Source organism: Vipera ursinii (assembly GCF_947247035.1).
Source record: "Vipera ursinii genome assembly, chromosome: 13".
NCBI lineage: Eukaryota > Metazoa > Chordata > Lepidosauria > Squamata > Viperidae > Vipera > Vipera ursinii.
This window is the reverse complement of record NC_139526.1, coordinates 7,277,077-7,298,995: the sequence shown is the minus strand read 5'-3', so window position 1 is coordinate 7,298,995 and position 21,919 is coordinate 7,277,077. Positions and strand designations below refer to the sequence as shown.

The following is a 21,919-nucleotide window of genomic DNA, read 5'->3' as shown; positions in this document are numbered from 1 at the left end:
ATAGAATAATGACAGGTTACTATTATGCCTTGCAGTATCCATCTGTCATACTCATATTGCTGAATTCAAAATTTGAATAAGTTTGACCAACCACAAAAAGAATTAGGTGGCTCTTAATGCAAAAAGAGGCATTCCCAGTATGGAATAAGATGTGTAGTGGACGATGTAACACAGTCATAAAAATAACTATTTCTTGAACACTCAAAAATTAAGTAACATATATACATATATTTAATTTGCAAGCTCTGTCATACCTCTTCACCTCCCCCCAGAAAATGAAGTAATGGAGGAGTAAATTGGATGAATAGCAGATCTGGAGTAAGAATTATGACTTGCTATTCCAATGTCATTTTGGATATGAAAAACAGTTGTGTCTGATTTTCACACACTTCAAACCTCTTTGCGCATATGGTATTTAAAGGGGAAAAAATGTCGGCACCATAGAAAGTGGCTTACTTGTAATCTTCCTTTTGAGGAACCATGGGATTTGAACCTTCCCACAAGTGAGGAATATGATTAGAGAACTTTTAGTAGTCTCCATCATTGTCCCTTTCTTGAGGGCCCTAAGAGGAAGAGAGATCCTGTCATTCTCTGCTACAGCATCCACAAATAAGCACAAACTGGAAACACACATCTTTGCAATCAACTCATTTTAGGAAAGAGAATGAGAAAAGAAATGAATGTGTGAGATGCTGTAGGGGAAGGAATGGCAGAAACCTGGGGGCAGAGTTAAAAGAGGGATCAGCCTAGAATCTCTAGATAGTCACCAGCAGGCTAGGTCCAACCCCCTTGAATTCTGTTCACCCTTATCTAACTCCCAGCAGATGCTACCTCTTAGTTGAAAAGATGTTGAGACTCTGGAAAGAGTGCAGTAAAGAGCAACAAAGATGATTAGGGGTCAGGAGGCTAAAACCTGAACAGTTGCAGGAATTGGATATGTCTAGTCTAGTGAAAAGAAGGACCATGGGTGACATGGTAGCAATCTTCCAATATATAAGGGGCTGCCATAAAGAAGAGGGGGTATCAACCTACTTTCCAAAGCACCAGAAGGCAAGAGAATGGATGGAAACTAATCAAAGAGAGAAGGAATCTAGAACTAAGGAAAAATTTCCTAACAGTGGAAACAATTAACCAGTAGAAGGGCTTGTCTTCAGAAGTTGTGGGTGCTCCTTCACTGGAGGCTTTTAAGAAGAGACTGTCTGTCCCATTTGTCTGAAAAGGTCAAGGGTCTCCTGCTTGAGCCAGGAGGTCCCTTCCAGCTCTGTGGTTAAGACTCCTGGGTGTAGGTAGATTAGCAATAAATCAACTGAATTTGTGGACCTGATCTTTTGTGCAGGACAGATGCCTCCAGGGAGGGAGAAAGTCTGGCCAAACTTTCAAGTGATGCTCCTCAAGATGTAGGGCTAATCTCTGCATGGCATTGGGGTGTAATGTGATGTCATTGCATGGTTACTTGATGTGTTGATAATGTCTGTAACACTGTGTCTAGATTTTGACAGATCCATCCCATTGACTTGGGGAATGGCTTGCGTGAACTGACCCCAAAGGTGGGCTTCTATCATGTGGACTGGCTACTACCATCCCTCTCCCTGTTTTATGACCTGATCCATTGCATCTTGGAAGATAGTAAGAGAATGTCAACAGTAAAAATAGAAGAGATTAAGACCGGGTTATCTGTGATGTCTCACAATCAAGCCTCTGTCTTGGAAGATAAGGGATCTCCCCATGTAGGCTGATTACACAGAATGGAGAATTTGTGCAGCTCCCAATTCCCATCCACCCCAAAAATTCTCTGAGCCCAAAAATCCTGATGTGTCCAGGCATTTATGCATTTACATCACATGCTATCGCATAGTATGAAATGGATATAATTAATATCAACTTCTGAAAGCCACATGCTTTTTTCCCACCCATTGTAGAGTTGCAGCATTAACACAATATTCTGGTTATTGTATGGTTATCAAGACTTGATGGAGCTGAAAGCAGAAAATGTAGGGTTTTTCCATGATCTTACTTTAAAAGATTAGCCCAGTGTTTTTCAGTCTCAGCAACTTGAAGAAGGGTGGACTTCAACTCCCAGAAGTCTCTCAGGCTGACTGGTAGATTCTGGGAGTTGAAGTCCACCCTTCTTCAAGTTGTTGAAGTTGAAAAACATTGGATTAAACAAGCCATGGCTGAATTTGGACACCATGACCTGATCAAAGAGCCCCAGGACTCTGCAGTACCATGTCTAGCTAGGAGCAAGAGAAAAACTGGAATTACTTTCCAATTCAAGGCATGAATTGCAATGTAACTGTATGTCATTATTCCAGTGTGTACACATGCAATGTACTATTTGTTCTCTAATATAAACCTTGTTTGTTTTGATTTGGTTTCATTTTGTTTTGTTTTGGTTTTACATGTTAAAAATGTATGCATGAATGAAAACAAAAGTACAAAATGCATGTTGTTAGGTGAAATTCCCTGGGAAAAAAAAAGTGTGCTGCAGCCGTTGGGCAGATGAGAAATGCAGAATATGTGAATGTGTGTGGAGATACGTATAATGAGAGGTGGGGGAGAGGGAGAGAGAGGGAGAGGGAGAGATATGAAAAAATCCTGCTATTTTGCAGAATTGACTGTAAAAATGTAGGCATGACAAGAATGAGACATAAAAGTACATATGGATTATGTAAGATTAAAAAACGCTAAATAAGATGAATAAAATTTAAGATTGAAAGAGTTAAAAGCTAAAATAAAATAAATAGATGGATAGATAGATAGATAGATAGATAGATAGATAGATAGATAGATAGATAGATAGATAGATAGATAGATAGATCCCAAGGTTACACAGCTCTATTGATGGCTATTTGGCCAGGAAACCTTCAGGCAATCCTAAACCTGTTGATAAAATAAGACAGTTGAAAAAAAAATACCTCAGAGAAAGTCAATGGCAAACTATGAAAAAGACAACCGCAAATCACTTCTGCATTTTGCCAAGGAATAATTTAAAGTTGTCCTTGAAGGTACTGAGTGTCACATTTTGATTGTATAGCTTTTCCTACAAAGAACAGCCCTTCTTTCAATGGGTATTTAATCTAGGTTGGATTAAAGCTAAATCATGCCATGAATGGAATACAGGGTGCTTCATATTCATGGTCTGTACTAGGTAAAAGTTTCACAGTCCACCTTGTCACAGCCGCCCCCTGAGATAATTATATTTCTATGCTGTCATCTAGATACATATCAACTAATGTGCTTTTGTCTTTAAAGAGGTGGCCTTTCTCTTCTCGGTTTTGATGGTGCAGTTCCTCATTAAAAAAGAAGTATTATTTTTATTTTACTATTTTGGCACTGAGCACCTGGATTCTGTACAGCTCAGCTGTTTCTTGGCAGGGAGGCTCAGGTTACTCCTGAAAAGAATTAACTCTCTGCAAAATTACTTTTAGGATCAGGGGGGAAAAAGATTTTTTTTAATTGTGTGCACTAACACAACCCTTGCAAGAAGGAAAGCACAGATGTAAGACTCTCCTTTGATGTATATTTTATCCCTGGTATATCACTGTATCATAGGAACACATAGCTAGGAATAATCAGATGCTCTTGTACTTGCCTATTTCAAACCAAAAGTAGTTACAAAAAGCCAAAATGGAGATTGCAAGACTTTCCCTGCAAAAACACCAGGCATTTACTTCAAAGCTTCCACAATACAAATTGACTTCTTTGCAGACAATTCTAGAATGTCTGCTCACACAGACATAGAGGATAACTTTTTTATACATATCTAAAACTAAATATCAAGAAGAATGTTTCCGGTGTGGTTCTTGTTCAATATTCTTGTTCTCCTGGTGAAGGGCAATGTTACAAAAGATTTTCTTAACATTACATAGCAAACATATTTCACCATATAATGATCTGGTATCACTGCCAGCAACTTGGAATAAAAGGAGAGCTTGGCTGAAACATGGTTTGAATGAAGTTAGGTCTGATTGATTTTGAAAGGAGGAGGAGGAGGAAGAAGAAGAAGTAGAGGAGGAGGACGATGACAACTGTGGGGTCCTTGGTGCTCTCTGAGCTTGATTGTTTTCTTGCAGACATTTCATTACCAAACTAGGTAACATCATCAGTGTTAGAAGGGAAGGAAGAGGAGGAGGAGGAGGAGGAGGAGGAGGAGGAGGAGGAGGAGGAGGAGGAGGAGGAGGATTCCTAATGTGAAGGACCATAACCCAGTGGAAATCTCAGTCTTCATTACCAGAAAATTCTTATCTTCTAAAAAATCAGCAACTTGGTGCTGTTTATGAAAGTTGAACCATACAGTACTTCCAATAATCTCTGATCACTGGCCACACTGATAACAGCTGATTTAGATCAAAGTCCATAGCTATGGTGAGTGACACTTTTCCAATGGAAAGGTGTGCCAGTGATACAAAGCCCATTTTCCCCTGGTGATAACCGTGCTGCCCCTGTACAAGATATTTTCTCTGGCCCTAGAAACATACCTAGATGTTTCACTGGAAAGTTCTGCTCTTCTAATTCCTTCATTCTTACTTTCCTCTAAGTGGATGCACTACCCAATAATGGCATAAATGATCCAAGTATGTTCTCCAAAGGCAGACAGGGAAGGGTGCAAGGGGGCTTGTGTTGATTTGTGTGTTTGTTTGTGTGCAAAGCTTTGGAATAGAGATTCCATTTGAAGGCAGTTTGACCAGATTGCCTATCACCAGATCAGCAGTTGGGATCAAATAATTTCATCACATTCAGTGCCTCATTTGGAAGGGATCTTGGACAACTGAATCAATTTGGGGTTTGGTGGTTTTTTTTCCTTTTTCAAAATTGATTCAGATTGGATCCAGTGGCCTAGAACCCAAGCAAACCAACCCTATGAACTGGATTGGAGTCAATCTGTACACCTTTACTAAATTTGGGCTGCCATCATACACAGACACAGACACACAGAGACAAACACAGACACACACACACACACACACACATCCCATAGAAGGTTGTGGAGAATAAGAGGGCAAAGGTTACAATCCTGTGGGACATTCATATCCAGGCAGGTACTAGCCATCACCAGATAACGAAGTAGATAAGGCAGCAGTAGAGATAGATATAGTGGTGCCACGTGACAGCAACATCAGTAATATGAGAAGCTGAAGAAGGTCCAAGGCCAGAAGGAAGAACTAGAGATGATGTTGAAAGAAAGGTCAAAGTGGCTCTAGGGATGTTAGGAGCAGTTGTGATTCCTAAGATCAGAGAGTCTCTCCAACAGATCCCAGGAACATCAAACCTCTCTGTCCAGAAAAGTGCAGGGCTAAGATCTTGCCCAGTATCCTCAAACTCCCTGGCTTCTTCTAGAGAGGGGTCCCCAATCCCTGGTCCATGGATCAGCACAAACAAGCATAGCGTCCCTTCCATGGGATGCAGGCAGCACACGAAACTATGTCTCCTCCAGTCCATGGAAAAACCTGTCTCCATGGAATTGGTCCCTGCTGCCCAAACGTTTGGGGTCGCTGTTGTAGAGGATCCAAGACTGAGATAAAGAACTGGAAGCTAGTAAGGGCAGGAAATTTTCAGAAAAAAATAGTCTCTGTCAATTATAGCTGAGAACCCCAGTAAGCTAGGTACTAACAGAGAATTTGTAGTAATAAAGGGAATGTTTCAGACTATAACACCGTAACTTAATTTAACAGAATTGTTCACAGAAAATGTATGCCCTGCATCATCCTTATGGATCTGGGGTGACAAATCATTGTTTATTCAAAGGCACCCTGACTCCTCTATAGCCCATTGAATTGCCACCACAACAGAGACCTGGTCCCACTTGTTTAAATATTTAATGAAAAATAAGGGGTGGGGAAGCAAAGTAGACATTTTGTTCAGACAGACCATGATATAGTTAGACCCACAAACATTCATTCAAAAATTGTTTTTCCCCCTTTAAGCAATGATTCTGCTATTTCAGCAATATTTCATGTATAAACTCAGCCAGTTCCTCAACATATTCAAACAATTGTGAATACCCATTGCCTTTTGTATGTTACCTAGGGCATCCAGCCAACATCAACATTGTTTGCATGAGGTTGTGTCCTGGGATCGTCTTCAGATGCTGCACTCATTTTGTTATGACTGTTCAGCCGTGTGTTAGCACAAGACTAAACATGCCCAGAAAGGTTATATTCCCAAGATAAGATATAGTGTAAGACAGATATCAAAAGTCTGAAGACATTCCTGGGCATATAGTCTGAAATTTTCTGAAGTGGCAGGAGCACAACTGTTTCTCATTGCTGTGCACCAGAAATTCATCCATCTCTCATTGGCTGTGCAATAAATTATCCATGCCACCTCCATCTTTATTTCTTTGAACCATTAATCACTGACGTCCTTCATTTAAAAATTTATTTATTTTATTTATTTATTTAATTAGATTTCTATACCGCCCTATTCCCGAAGGACTCAGGGCGGTTTACAGGGCAGCATAAAATACAATATAAAAGATAATATAAAATTAAAATAAATTAAATTAATTAAGCCCAACAGTTAAAACAATATTTAAAAAGCTAAAACCCCTTCAGTCCAGGCCTGATAAATTGAAAAGCAAAACTGTACCATTTTGAGGCTAGTTGGTATATTTATGTTGGTTAGTTGAGAAGGCCAGCATCAAATCCTATGTTGCACCTCCAAATGAGTCTTCTCAAACATGATGATGAGGATTTGAGACTGACGAAAAGAAAGAGAGAAAGTGTTGGGCAGAAGAAGAAATAACCTTAAGTTCAGAGGAGGTGGGTAAGGCAGTTTTAATAGGAGTATACTGGAAGACATTTTTAAAGGTCAAAGTGGTTCTAGGGATGATAGGACCATTTGTGATTCCTAAGATCAAAGAGTATCTCCAACAATTCCCAGGAACAACATCAAAGCTCTCTGTCCAGAAAAGTGCAGTGCTAAGATCTTGCCTAGTATCCTCAAACTCCCCGGCTTCTTGTAGAGAGGGGTCCCCAACTCCCAGTCCACGGCATACCAGAAAATGGGCTGTGCAAACAAGCAAAGCCCCATCCTGCCCCTGCCAATGGCTCCCCAGAAGAAGCCAGTAGAAGAAAGGTGGTCATCCATGCCGTTCCTAAATTATTTTGAAGTATACAAGAAGTAATGGGTGGAAGATCATTGAAAAGAGATACAACCTAGAAGTAAGAAAAAAATTCTGATGGTGGGAACAGTTAGTAGAATAGCTTGCTTCCTGGAGTTGTGGGTGCTCCATTGCAGAAGATTTTCAAAAATACTGTAGATTGGACAACTATTTGACCAGGAGGATATAACGTCTCCTGCACAAGAAACCTCCAAGGTCCCTCCCAGCCTTATGATTTTATGGTCTCTAGCTTGTTTGGAAGATATATAAACTCCATATAGGACTGACTTGAAGTAACATCAGTTTTTCCAAACTCCAGATGTTAGTAACATCTCCCTTACAGGCCGCTGGTCACTGAAATCTTAATTAGAAGAGAACTGGAGATGACTACCTATGAAATCTCATCAATGTAATGTGCCAAATAAAGTTGGGTCAAGTCCTGTCCACCTCATTTGATAGCAAATACTATTTTTCTCCTGCTTCTTCCATGAAGATTACCTACCTCTTAGAAAGTGCATTTTCCCCCGCTGAAAGGAAGATGTGATCTTACAGGGATGGCCAACCCCTTTTTATTAAGATTACCAAGAAATATGGTATGAGCTGACTTGACCAATGCATGTTATATGGGTACTCTTTGAAAGAAAATTCAGAAAGATTGAGAGCTTTTTTGTTGTTGAAATGAATAAAATAGAATCACCTAACATTTTTATTTCCAGTAAATTCCATAGTTATACTTCTATCTGTTCCCTTTCATTTATCTCCACCGCTCTTTTTAATAGGTCCCAGCTGTAAATTAGATGGGGGCATGTCAAGTGAAAAAAAAGACTTTCTGATTTTGAAAGATATTTTGCGTGGTGCAGTGGGAAATCTTTCCCTAACCCAATAATAGAGAATCTTTTGTGTTAATTAGAAGGGCCTACAAACACCTTCCAGGCAGCTTTCCACTACAGTTGAAAACAGCAGGAATGCCACATCTGTGGCATGTGTTTAATTGCAGAAGGCAATGTTACTGTTTATGGAGGATCACTTCCCTTTTCCATGTTACTTAGGGTTGCCTACCTGAGCTGCTTCTCTGGTGAATTGAATAACAACATCTACACCTGATTAGCATCAGCTTTCAGATTCTCCCAAAGATGCCTTTTCAAAAGGCACCTGGACTTCATCTGTTTTTCCCTGAAGAAATGCCGCTTCTCATCCAAGAAGCTTCTTCAGTTCTAACTGAATCAGAATGGAAAAGTGAAACGTCTTCAAGGAAAAACAGAGAAAGGCCAGTTGCCTTTTGAAAAAAAGCACCTTTCGGACAACCATGACCTGGATGACTGAGAATCTCCATAGACCTTCAAATTCTGTTACAGTCCAGTTGATTCTAAGCATGTTCAATTTTGCATCTTCACCATAGAGATTTAAATAACAGGGGGCTTGGAAACTCTGCAATTTGAGAAATTCTGTCGCTGCTTACTGCTTAGTAGGTCTGGGATTGATTGAGATTGGTTCCTATGACTGTTCCCCTACTGTATTCAGTTAAGGTAGCCTGAATCTCCCTGCTTAATTCTGTGCACCATTTTCAAGCATCATTTTGAAGATCCGTGAAAGCCTATGGTCCTTCAGATGCTGCTAACTTGCCGAGGTGAACAATGCTGGAAATTGTACAGCAGCTTCAGGAGGGCTACAATTTCCCATATCCATTTTAGATTTTTCAAAAACCTAAGGTCAAATCTGAATTATGAACATTTATTTTCTAATCATCTTTTTAAAAGAAACCAAAGTACAAAGCCAATGGCAGTGTGCCTTTTCTCTCTGGAGCATGCATATCGTGACTTGCTAGAAGCTAGCGTCCTGACGGTTGCTTTCCATGTCAATTAATCCAGAAGAGGTAGAAATGAATGGTTTAATTCACCAGCCATGGAACAAAACTGAAACAAGCACTTACAACCTTCTCATAACGTCAACAGCTTCCATGTTGCTGTACACATAAACCTACCATGCTCGTGTTTTATGGTAAATCTCATTGTGTGACAAGGAAGATCTTACTGCTTTGAAATAATTCTGTATTCTAATATATTTACAAGCTGAACTGAAATACAAAGCTGAAATGTACAACCTGCAATCAAGGGCTATATATATAGTCCCCTTCTGCAAAGCCTTCAGTGCAATATCTACAATGTTTCCAAAAGTTGCCATCAAACTGTAATTGTGAGTGCAGCTGAGAAGTAGTAAAATCATGGGAGTAAAGCACTTAGGATAGAAATGTAGCTTTGCATTAAATCAGATTTAGTTGAAGACTGATCATACTCAGACCCAAATACATACATATTTGATCATATATACAGTAGATTCCTCCTATGAGTAAACCTCCACCAAAAGCTAACAGCTTTTCTGCTATTGAAGATAAATTTGAATATTTAAACAAAAATATTTTCTGGGTGGTCCATTATCCATCCATGTGACTATGAAGTTATATTGGATAACTAGCAACTCAAAGAATACAGATTTGAGAGAGGTTTCTCTTCCAGATTGCTACTTGCTACACAATTAGATGTTCACTATTTGTGGATGCACAACTTGCGTAGTATGGAATAGTTGTCTACGCACGAGTGATTAATTACATTCATGGCTTCTGTAACATATGGCCAGCTGTAACCCATTTCAGACCAGTTATTTCCTAAATTTCCTTTTTCTTTCAACTTTATCAGTCCCAAACAAAATCCCAGGAAATTCTGGAAGCCTGAATTAGAGTTCTGGCTTATGTTAATTTGTTAGAAATCAAATCCTAGCTAAGATCTTATATGTTGACTGGAATCATTAAACACTTTGAGATATTCTAGCTACATAGGATAAAATGGATTTTTTTTTAATGAGTAAGAGAAGTATATGAAAAAGCCCTTGGTTTGATATCAGTTTCAGCTGGCTAAGCTGTCAAACTGGGACAGAGCCAATTATGAGAGATATGTTTGATTGTCTTTCAAACACCCTCTGATTTGAAAATTCTCATCTATTGCATTTGAAAAATGTAAGGAAATGTTCACTGAGGTTGGACTCCAACTTATATCTTTTTTTCCCCTTCCACTCAGTTGTGTCCAATTCTCAGTCACTCAACTGGCTTTGGGACTAAAGCGAGACTAGAACTCACAGTCTCCCGGTTTCTAGCCTGATGCCTTAACCACCACGCCAAACTGTATCTTTCTTAACTTATATCTACCACAATTGTAATAATTATCATTGAGCAAGTTCATTCATAGCACCTCGGGGTCCACACCTCAAATACTACAGGTCTTCTCCATTTTATTGATCTGGATAAGGAATATTCACTGAAGTTGGACTCCAGCTTATCACCCTTTTTTTTCTTCTATTCAATCATGTCCGGTTCTCGGAGACTGCCTGAACAAGTCCCCGAAGTTCTTTTGGCAAGGTATTTTTTTCAGAAGTGGTTTGCCATTGACTTCTTTCTAGCACTGAGAGGAAGTAACTGGCCCAAGGCAACCAGCTGGCTTTGCACCCAAAGTGAGAGTAGAACTCATGGTTTCTCAGCTTCTAACTTGAATGCCTTAACTAACACATCAAGCTGTCTTTCTTATACCCAGCAAAATTGTAATTATGATCATTGAGTGAGTTCGTCCATAATGCCTTGAGGTCCACACCTCAAGCAGTACAGGTTTTCTACATATTATTTGACTTGGTTCCTCTATCTCAAGTTGACTTGGGGCAAGTAATGACCTTTGTCTGCCAAGTATAGGAAATGGCCCCTCTCCCCTTCCCCTTTTCTGTATGCACTGAAAAGCTTGTTGGAGAAGTGCGATGCTAGCCAACATTAAAAAAAATAATAATAAGCTGCTGGGGAATTCAAGTATATGCATTTGCAATCTCCACAAAGGGCTTAAGAATGCAGAGCCAGACTCTGCGTGAAGACTTCCAGTGATGGAGAACTCATCATTTCCTATGATGGTCTGCAAGCTGAAACTCTTTGGTTTATGTTAAGGGTGGGCATATTGTCATCCCTAAAACTGGTTCTCCACCTACCAAATTGTCTAACATCACTGGAACCATTTTAGTGGAGTGATATATTGCCTCTTTATAGTAGAGAACCCCTTCCTAATGAGAAGGAAGGACTCACTGGAGAAAAGCCTAATGCTGGGAAAGATTGAGGGCAATAGAAGAAGGGGACGACGGAGAATGAGGTGGCTGGATGGAGTCACTGAAGCAGTAGGCGTGAGCCTAGATGGACTCCAGAAGATGGTAGAGGACAGGAAGGCCTGGAGGAACATTATCCATAGGGTTGCGATGGGTCGGACACGACTTCGCAACTAACAACAACAAATAGTAGAGAAACACATCCACTCTTATGTGTGATGCTTAAATCAAGCTTAAACCACTTGAAACACTATATGCATGTCCCTCAACAGGGAAATGTTTATCCCTGCCCATTTATTTGACATGATCCTTCCCACTGGTCCTAAAGTTCTCTCCCCAGATGTTGGCTGACACCAAGAGTTTACGCACCAGTTCCATACAAAGTAATTAGAGCATCTTAAAAGGAATAAGCTGGCAACGTCAATTCCGGGAAATCATTGTCGGAAATTATTCCGTAAGGCCTTAAACACTTTGGTTATATTACCAGGCCTGGTGTTCAGCAGGTGGGGTTGAGCCTATGCTTTGGTTATCTTAATTGTTATTGATAGAACTGTTTTTACGAGGACCGCTGTTTTAGATGTGTGTGTGTGTGTGTGTGTGTGTGTGTGTGTGTGTGTTTGTCTTTTTATACTTCAAACATTGTTAGCCACTTGGGGATGGGTGGCCATATAAATTGAATGAATGTATGAATTAATCAGTGAATAACTCAACAAATTGAATTGAAATGAATACTTTATTTGGCCAAGTGTGATTAGACACACAGAATGAGTCAATGAATGAATGAGTCAATGAATGAATGAGTCAATGAATGAATATTTGTCAATGAAACAATGAACTGGTAGTAGAAATCAAGTCTGGTGTCATATAGAGACTGGACAGGCATTTGTCTGAATTGGTATAGGGTTTCCTGCCTTAGCAGGGGTTTGGACTAGATGACCTCCAAGGTCCCTTCCAACATTATCATCATCATCATCATCATCATCATTATTATTATTATTATTATTATTATTATTATTATTATTATTATTATTAATTATTATCTCAGAAATCTGGCAGGAAGTGTTCCCTTGGTCTTCCTTTCCTAGTCCAATAGAAACTGCAAAATTTGAGTCTTCTCATCTCAAACAAGATGTCCACATGATGAAATTACCATCATCTTAACCCATAGCATACAACCAGAAACATCTCCTTGTTTTTAATGGGAGCATAGGATGTGGATGGGTGGACGGTTGGGAAGGAGGGTTCCTATTATAACTTGTTTCATTGTCTAAGTTGCTTTGGAGGACCTTGGTGGCAGACAAATACCAAGTGCCCAATTTGTGTGTTTGCCTGCCGTGGAGACTGCTTGGACAGAGCACGAGATCAGCTAGTGTGTGGCAGAGGTTTGGGACCAAGGCCGTGTGCCCTCTGTCACCTCAGCCCTGTCTCTCCCACTGCTGCACATCTGCCGTACATTTCAGTGCTGCTTGCTGGGGGTTCCCAGGCTGTTGTGCATGGTGCGCCTTTCACTGAATACATGTCACTTCTGCCAGCCTTCCACTGGAATGATTGCATGAGGAAATGATGAGGCATGATGGTCCAGAACGGAGATGTGATCACATAATAATGGTTAATGATTAATAATCATCATAATTCCTCCTTCCCTTCCTCTTTTTCTGTTCTTTTTTTTTAAAAAAAAGATAGCTTAAAAAAAATAGCTGCCTCCTTCGCAACCCTCGTTTAAAAGGCAGAACCAATGAATTTGGCAAGTGATGATTTAAGATCAATATCCGTGCTGCAGTTTCATAATAATGGTGTTATAAGGATATGTGGGGCCATAAAATGCTTTGTAAAAATTTTATCCACAAAACACATTTGTATCTGTTTTAGAAATACGAAAGACCGCAAGATTTTGCTTTCAGTGTTTTATTACTCCCACCTTTTTTTTTTGGTTTTGTTAGGTTCCTTTTAAAATTAGCACAGCTTTGCTTTAGTGGATACAAATGTTCCTTCATTTACAAAAAGGAAACATCTGAATTATAATTTATCATAAGATCCTTGGTTTCCTTAAACTGGGAGTTTTCAGGCTAGAATTGTGCATATATTCCAGAGTCACCCTTATGTCTCTCTTAGCAATTTAGATATTCTTGAGTTATTGAGCTTTGCCAATGAAGCTCCTCTCTACCTTCATTAGAAGGAAATGCTTCCATCCCTTTTAACCCTCCTGTAAACAAAATCAATTGGCATCAAACCCATTTCCCAGTCAGCAAGCAGTATTGTGAATCTTATCTTCTCTTGCAGAAATCAATTCGTCTTCGTTGCAACCGATGAAATTTCTTGTAACACCTCGGCAGGTAACAATCATTGATACTTCTTGATGCATCCATCTGAGTCTCAATATCCTTTTACACATGCTGCAGTTAGTCACTAGAGGAAAAAAAACCTAGTAAAACCCCAGAGATAAATCTTTGAAATAGTTTCATTCGGGTGTTAACTCAAAGCCTCCAGGCTTTGGGGCTGAAAATGCATTAGCGTGTTCTGCTGACGTTGATGTTTTGTTTCACAATTACATAAGGGAGGAAAGGAGCTGTTTATTCTGAGGTTTCATGGAAAAGAAATAATAATCTGGTCAGCAATGAGGAAGGATGGGGAAGGAAGAGAGAGACAGCAAACTGACTGCAAAAGAAGTTAATTGTGAAATTAAAAATATCCCAGTTATATTGAATGTGATTATAGCTCACGGATGAACACAAATATACAAGTCCCAGGATAATGTTGCAGGATCCAATCTGGGTCGGTCACCGGAACCAGAGATTTACTTTTCCAAATTTCTGGACTCACACTGGAGCCCACCTTCAGGGAATTCTTTCTAGCTCTCTAACTTCTCTCTAGCAACTTTTGCTAGACAGAAGTTCCCTGAAGGAGGCTCCAGCACAAGTCTGGAAGCTTGGAAGACAAAACATGTGATTCTAGTAGCTGACCCAGATTGGATCCTATGTGACTATATCTCTTAAACAACTGACATATATTGATAGCCATGGGGCAGCTCACACCAAAACATGAATGGCAATTCTGTTGTGCAAACCACGTGACATGGGTCTTTGTGCACAATATTGCAATGCAAGTAGGAGTAGGAAAGGCTGGGTTTCTGTCTATAACTTCCCAATGCAAATTTGGTCATTATGCAATCATTGCAATTTGACACATACTTAGAACAGAGTAGTTAGCACTAATACATACAGCCGCTAATGAAAGTGCGCGGGGGGGGGAGTTCCTACCAATTTTTTAAAAAAGAAATTATGAAGACTTCCATTCATGCAATTCTGTTAGCCACAGAATTAGCCATTTCTGCTAATTTTGTGCTGAAAACTGGCCTCTGAGAAGTCTTCAAATTCTCCTCTGGGAAAAAAAAGCCTGTTTCCTATCAGCAGGCTGCAGGCTGCAAGGCTGGTGGAAAGTCCTATGAAACACAGGTATTTACACTCATCCCCTGGCTGCCTTGTGCCTAAATAAGTACAAAATTGTATTTCACAAAAATTGCCTTCTTTTTTTTTAAAAAAAAGTAAAAAGCCATGTCTCCTCCATTTCACTGGAGAATAATAGAATAACAGAGTTGGAAGGGCTGGAAGGGACCTTTAAGGTCTTCTAGTCCAACCCCTGGACTAAGGCATAGTCCAAAAGGCTGTAGAAATTGTAAAACACATAAGCACTAATTTTCTCAGTGTTGATTGGAGAAACCACCACAAATTATGGAAGACTCCTAAGACAGCTGTGTTCCTGGACTGTAGGACTGAATGTCCTTTCCACCAGCAGAAACACACAGACTAGAGGATGATTACTTTTTTCTTACTGAGCCTGTACAATGTATAACAGTTCGAACTTCAGAACCTCTACATGTGTACATTAGAATGGGGATGGGAGACCCTTTTATCTTGCACTTGTTGTTGAGTTCCACCTTCTTTTAGCTTCAACCAGGGTTTGTGGTTGATGAAATTTGCCACCAGTGGATGGGCCTCTAGTTCATCATCCTGCAAAAGAAGAGAGAAGCCATTAGAATAAATCAAAGACATACCCATTTTCCCCATAAATTTGCTCCAGGGGAAAGAGTTCAGCCACTGACTTTTGTAGGCCATCCAAGCTGTAGAAATTGTAACAATTAAGATGGATAAGATGATAATGTTACATGTCTGGAGTTGGGTGGTTTGTTATGAACTAAGATGTTCAGATTTAGAAAAAAAATAATAATAAGGTCAGGGTGAAAAATGGGATGGCTTCTTGGCTAAAATCAAACTTAGGTAGAAAAGTTCAATGCAGCTACTGAAATTTTCCCAGCTGTGTCACTGGAGAGCTAAAGCAACAGAATTTATGACTTCCCTGACCTACTTAGGGGGGGGGGGGGTTAGTGTGCTCGACATTACAAAGAGGACCGCAGCAGCAATCCCATGTTCTAATACCTAGCCCCAAATTAAGACAATATTAAGACAGTGAGGACAATCAATCAGTGCAAGGGCGTGTCTCCCATGGACCTATAAGAAGTAAAAAAAAATCAATCATACATTAGGTGCAGAAAGGAGCATAATAGTACCAGATAAAGGTAATGTCATGAGTATATATAAAGCAATTATGGAACTTGCTTTAATGCCGGTGTATTTTTTCCCACCCATAATGAGATTAATGTAGGATGGTGCCACAGAGAATGGTAATCAGGGCAACCTCAACTGGATGAATCAGGCATTTTAATGAATTTCTAAAGCATCTTATTCTAAGCTATCAGCCTAGCATCCATGGGCTCATGGGTTGCCTTAGATTTTGACTTCTGAGACTGTGAAGTACTCTGACCTTTAAGAAGGAAAGCTGATCCAAGTCCATTCTTGTCCCTTTGGACACTAAAACTTCTGAATCTGAAAAGATCTGTTTTTGGAAAGAGATGGAATAGCAGATGATAATTGAGGAGCCATGGATATTGTGGGTCCTCCGGATTTTTATCCAACTACTGCAGAATCTATACCAATTCTAGATCTTGCAACAAAAGGAATGTGGTGGTTTGGGGATGTTACAATCAATTATGTAGAAAATAGATAGTGTCATAAATAGATGGATAGAATTTGTTGAACATGAAGATCCCAAAATATCTATTTATGCAATAAATTCAGGCCTAAACATCCATTGTAAAAATTTGCATTTGCAAAATTGTGCCCAATTATCAGTATTATAATTATGTACTCACAAAGTAAGTAAACCCTCATCTTTAAAACCAGAAGAGAATTTGTGAAAAGGATTGTCTAAAGAGGTTTTAAAAATGGTCAGTTCAGGACTGTCATCCCAAACCAACAGCAGTTGTGGTTAAAATTTAAGTTGTTAGATTCTCTTTCCATTACTCAATGATGAGAAATTTCAGGGTAACAATACCAGATTGAGTTTGCAGAGATGAAAGAATGATAGAACTTTATATCATTTGTATAATATAAGGCAGGAGTCTTCAAAGTTGGCCCTTTATGACTTGTGGACTTCAACTCCCAGAATTGCTCAGCCAGGCACCTCTTTGCCCTCCTTATATAGTTCAAAAACTAAATGCAGCTGCTATTTTTCCTCAGGCTGGTGAATATTTATGTAGATGAGGAAGAGGAGCAGGAGGAGGAGGAGCAAGAGGAATCTGTCCTGTTTAGTGGATCCATAAATGGAGATCTATTTATTCATCTTTAGTAAAACTAAACCAAAGGCTGTATTCAGCTTTAGGACTGCAGATTGCACTTAAATGAAGGATGGATAAAATTACTATTTACAAAGTAATGTCATTACTGCAAAAATCCATAGGCTGCTGTTTTGCAAACTTTTCCAGTCCTTGGTACACCATGCTGAATGAATTTATTAGGTAAAAAGAACTGCAAAACCTCCACCCTTGACTTGTTGGAACTGTGAGGGAAAACAAATTCTTGGAGGAATTGGAGCATGTTAGCAAGACAGAAATATATCATTTATGTTACCATAGAAATCAAATAAAATGTACTCAGGACCAAGCTCTTCAAGGCTGCCTCAGTCAGCATACATTCCTTCTATGTTCCTATTTGTGGGTTTGGCAGTTCTTTTTCAAAGTCTCCAAAGGCTTTGATAAACACACACACACACACACACACACACACAAGCACACCTTTTAAGTTTGGTAGTTTTGTAGCATTGTAATATGCTGTAAAACTCACTCTATTAAAAAAAAAGGAATAATCCAACCAATATTCTGAAAGGGAAGATACAGCATTGATGTTTTTTCTCAACCTTTCACTTGTCCTGCTGCCACAAAAATCGAAACAGGGTTGTGTGTACGTGTGATTGTGTGTGCAAATTCTTTCATCAAAAAACGAGAACTAAATATGTGGGTTGTTTTCTTGATTTTTTTTTCTTACCTCCCTTACTTTTCTTGAAAATTCCCTCCCTATTTACCAGATGGCTAAGACATTTTGCTACTAAAGATAATTTGGAGCCACTTATACCATTCTAACTCTGAAACAATCATTCTTACTCAGTGTTTCTCAACCTTAGCAGTTTTTAAGTGCATGGACTTCAGCTCCCAGAATTCCCCAGCCAACATGCTGGCTGGGGGATTATGGGAGTTGAAGTTCATACGTCTTAAACTTGATGAGGTGGAGAAACAGTACTGTAGCTGAAAGGATGAAGGTTGCCTAATATAAGGAATAAGGATTAATTTAGGATTAAGTACAGTCAAGTTGCTCTTCCTAATGATAGAGCCTGTTCTTGGATCCCTTCTGTCTACCAGTTGGGAATACAGGTAGTCCTCAACTTACAATGGCAATTGAGTCCAACATTTCTGTTGCCAAGTGAGGCATTTGTTAAGTGACCATGGAGATTCTCAGTCATCCAGGTCATGATTGTCACAAAGGTGGTTTTTCTAGAGGTAACTGGACTTTCTTGTTTGTTTTTTTCAAAGCTAACATTAAAATGTTCTTGAATGTATTATTTAAATAGATATTTCTCCCAAAGCTGCTTTTTCTAGAGGCAACTGGAGTTTCTTTGTTTCTCCCTGAAGTCATTTCACTTCTCCTCCAAGAAGCATCTTCAGAGCTGAAGAAGCTTCTTAGATGGGAAGCGAAACATCTTCAAAGAAAAACAAGAAAGTCCAGTTGCCTCTAGAAAAAGCACCTTTGCCAGATTTGTTAAGTGGGTTTTGCCCCGTTTTACAACCTTTCTTGCCCCAGTTGTTAAGTGAACCACCACAGTTGTTAAGTTACTAACACAGTTGTTAAATGAATCTGGGTCCCCTGATGACTTTGCTTGTCAGAAGGTCACAAAAGGGGATCCCGTGATCCCAGGACACTGCAAGCATTATAAAGATGATTCATTTGCCAAGCGACTGGATTTTGATCCTGAGGATGCTGCAGCAGTTGTAAGGGTGAAAACTGGTCCCGAGTCATTTTTTTCCAGTGCCGTTGTAACTTCAAACAGTCAATAAATGAACTGTTGTAAGTTGAGGACTACCTCTACCGATTGGCTATCAAAATTCACCTACCCCATCAGTCTCTGACCTTGAATTGAGTTGAATCTTGGCAACCTTTATAGCTGTTGTGTACCAATGGAGACGTAAACATCTTGGTCCAGACAGATTGGCATATACTATAGCAAGATGCAGAATTAATCTCCTTGATAAATTCAGCTCTCCCTTTTTTGTGGCACTCCTTTTTTATCACTATAGAGGCAGATGACTTACATGGGACTTGACTTCTTTGAAAGCCATGGCAGGTTAGTTGAAGGGTAAAACCGGGATTATCCTTTTCTCTCGCACAGTTGAAGTTTTATTAATCCCTTTCTTTCACCCTGTGTGAAGCCCTGGCAAGCCTCTCTTGCATCTTTTGTCATTATCTCTTTGACAGCTTGCCTTTTGCAGCAGTCAGAGTTCTAGGTCAGTTCACATGGCTAGTCAAATGTGACAACTTGACAAGATTACGGCAAGCCGCCTTCTGTAATTTGTAAATAGAGGGAGTTGCTTTCCAATCTGCCGCTGATAATGAAGTGGCAGTATGTGTGCTTGTACATCTGTGGATGTGTTTTTCTCTTTCTGTGTGTGTGTGCGTGCTTGCAGATGCTCACCGGTGCACTCAAGTATTTCTGCGGCGTTTCTCACTAGCTGAAAAAGTTTCCAGGATATAGAAATAAAATAAAATAAAATAAAGAATGCAGATGTCATCCAAAGCAGTAAATCACAGTTTCTGGTTGGGCAGCGTGAATGAAGGCTATTGCTAAGCACATTGATTTGTGCTTCTTAGATTGTAAGCCGCCCTGAGTCTTTGGAGAAGGGCGGGATATAAATGGGATTTAAAAAAAAATAGAGAGAGAGACTGTCTCTCTTCATTTGGAGTGGAAAGTTTTTAAAGATGTGCAAATAGCACCCAATTCAGGAACAGAATTTCCTGGAAAACTGTGGAGGGTTTTATTACCTCTTTTGAGACCACTGAAACTCCCCATGGATAGGATAGTAATCTTAGAGAAGTAATCTAAGGGTCTTGCACATCCTTAATTCTTTTTTTTTATTTAAACTGGGCCTCATCATTCATCCAAGTAAGATATTCACGTTTTCCCTTAGTCAGAGCCAATGAATGCGAGAACTGGTTAGATATTTATTTTGTCATTATTGTATGCTCTAGAGAAGGTTCCTGCAATATTCTTTTGTATCAAAATAATTGTCTCCAGAAGGGAGAAAATATCATCATTCTTAGAAATATAGGTCAACTCCCTGCATGGTGCAGGAATCAAAATTAACGGCAGTCCTTGGTTAACAACATTTGTTCAGTGATCAAAGTTACAGTGGCAATGAACAAGTGATACAATGAGTCCTCAAAGTTCTGGCCATCCCAGCATTGTACCATCATTTCATAAAGATTTGGGCACGTGGCAACTGGTTTGCACTTGCAATACCATATTTTCTGGCGTATAAGACGACTTTCTAACCCATGAAAATCTTCTCAAAAGTTGGGGGGTCGTCTTATACACCCAGTCGTCTTATACGCCGGAAAATAGTACATAAATCAATCGAGCGTCCCTGTTCGTGCAAAGTAACTTCAAGCCTCCTTAGTCCAGTCCCCCCTCCAACGTGACTCTCCCTTCCCACCCCCAAGAGCCTCTAAGCCCCTTCCCCTCCCCCTTGCAAATGCCAGACCCCGGGAGCTGCAGGAAGCCCCTCCCCCTCACCCAAGCGGCATCTGAGCATAAGCAGAGCGCACCCTGCTATCCACTATCTCTCCCGGCAGTTGTCTTCTACCCCTGAAGGAGGAACCTGGGTAGAGGGGGCGGCATGTTGGGCCCAGCAGGCCCAACATTCAGCGGGGCCTCGAGACCACTCACTGGTGATCCGGCAGACACTGGTGATCCGGCCTCGCAACCAGCTGCAGAAGCCCGCGCCCGGCTTTCCTTTCCCCCACCCGCACCCGGCTACCGGTTCCTGCGCCCCGGCCCCAGCCGCGGGCCAGCTCGCCAGCAACCAGGCCGACGGACTCCCGGCCGCCAGATGCTGTGCTTTGGGAGACGCTCCCCAGCAGGTCGGGGAGGGAGCGCCCACCTGCCGCCAGGCTGTTCCAGGAACGTCCGGGGACTTCTGGCGGGCCTGGCACCCCTCTTGCCCACAGACCACGCAGTGGCCCTTGCCAGCTAGCCTCGGCATGGCCGCCCCAAACCCGGCTCTCCAGCGCGTCTTCCGAGCCCACCTGGCTGACCACCTCCTGGGCGGGCCTTGGCTCCAGACACGCGGCTGCTCCATCTGAAAATGTGCTCTCAAATGGGTGGGTGGAAGGAAAAGCCCCTTTGGGCTTCAAAAGGGAGGCTTTGCACCATCTGCATCAGACGGGGCTGAATCGGGCTTGTGTCGGACACTTGGCAACTGGCATGTAAGTATTTTCCGGCGTATAAGATGAAAAATCTTGAAAATCTTCTCAAAAGTCGGGGGTCGTCTTATATGCTGAGTCGTCTTATACACCTGAAAATACAGTAGTTGTGGACATATGATTGCCATTTGCAACATTCCCTCTGGCTTCCCAAAAACATTATTTGGGTGGTTTAGTTGTGAGGGACATGACTGACAAGACATGATGCTCAGTACTCAAATCCCACCCTAATTGTATCAGTGCCAAGAAGATAAGCTAGCATAGAAGAAAGACTGAAAGTTGTTACTTTAGGCCAGGATTCTAAAACTGGCAATTGAATTTCTGAGCCTTTGTGCCTATCCTAGTAGGTAAGTTTCTGAGGTTTGTGAATGATCAGACACAACTGCCTCTAAAATGTCTGATGTTCTCCAGATGTTTTGAGACTATCTATCCCAAATTTTATAAAAATGGGTGGAGTTATAGGTCTGAGATTTAGAAAGCACCCAAAGGGACCAGATTGTAGAAGATGGTCTATCTCCATTGTAACCTCCTTTAGGCTATAAATCTAACATTTTGAATTCTGTGGAGCAAGATAATTACAATTTTAACGAGAACAGGTTCTAGAATAACGTCTGATATTGCAGAATAATTTCTTTATGCTTTTTGCTGTTCCTCATCCATATCATGGGTCAACCGAAATGCAGAGTCCGTGTTTGTATATCTTAATGTATAAGGAGAAGTTATAAAAATTGGAATCCAGTGGAGTCTTGTTGAAAGAAATTATGACAAAAGAAACTCAGTAGCCCATGGGTTTCCTTGTTCCCATCTAACAATGGGACTTGTGCTG

General features: G+C 40.5%; 1 protein-coding gene across 4 annotated transcripts in view; it reads left to right on the top strand.

The window, feature by feature from the left end:
- The window catches only part of RBFOX1 (RNA binding fox-1 homolog 1), a 494,862-nt gene that overhangs the window by 452,357 nt on the left and 20,586 nt on the right, over nt 1-21,919 (top strand). Inside the window, exon 12 of one of the 4 annotated variants that reach the window (XM_083373023.1) lies at nt 13,511-13,563. The exons of the other annotated variants lie outside the window; for them this stretch is intronic. Within the exon in view, the coding sequence (XP_083229149.1) occupies nt 13,511-13,563 (53 nt within the window). The remainder of the gene's footprint in view (nt 1-13,510; nt 13,564-21,919) is intronic. 4 annotated transcript variants of the gene reach the window in all.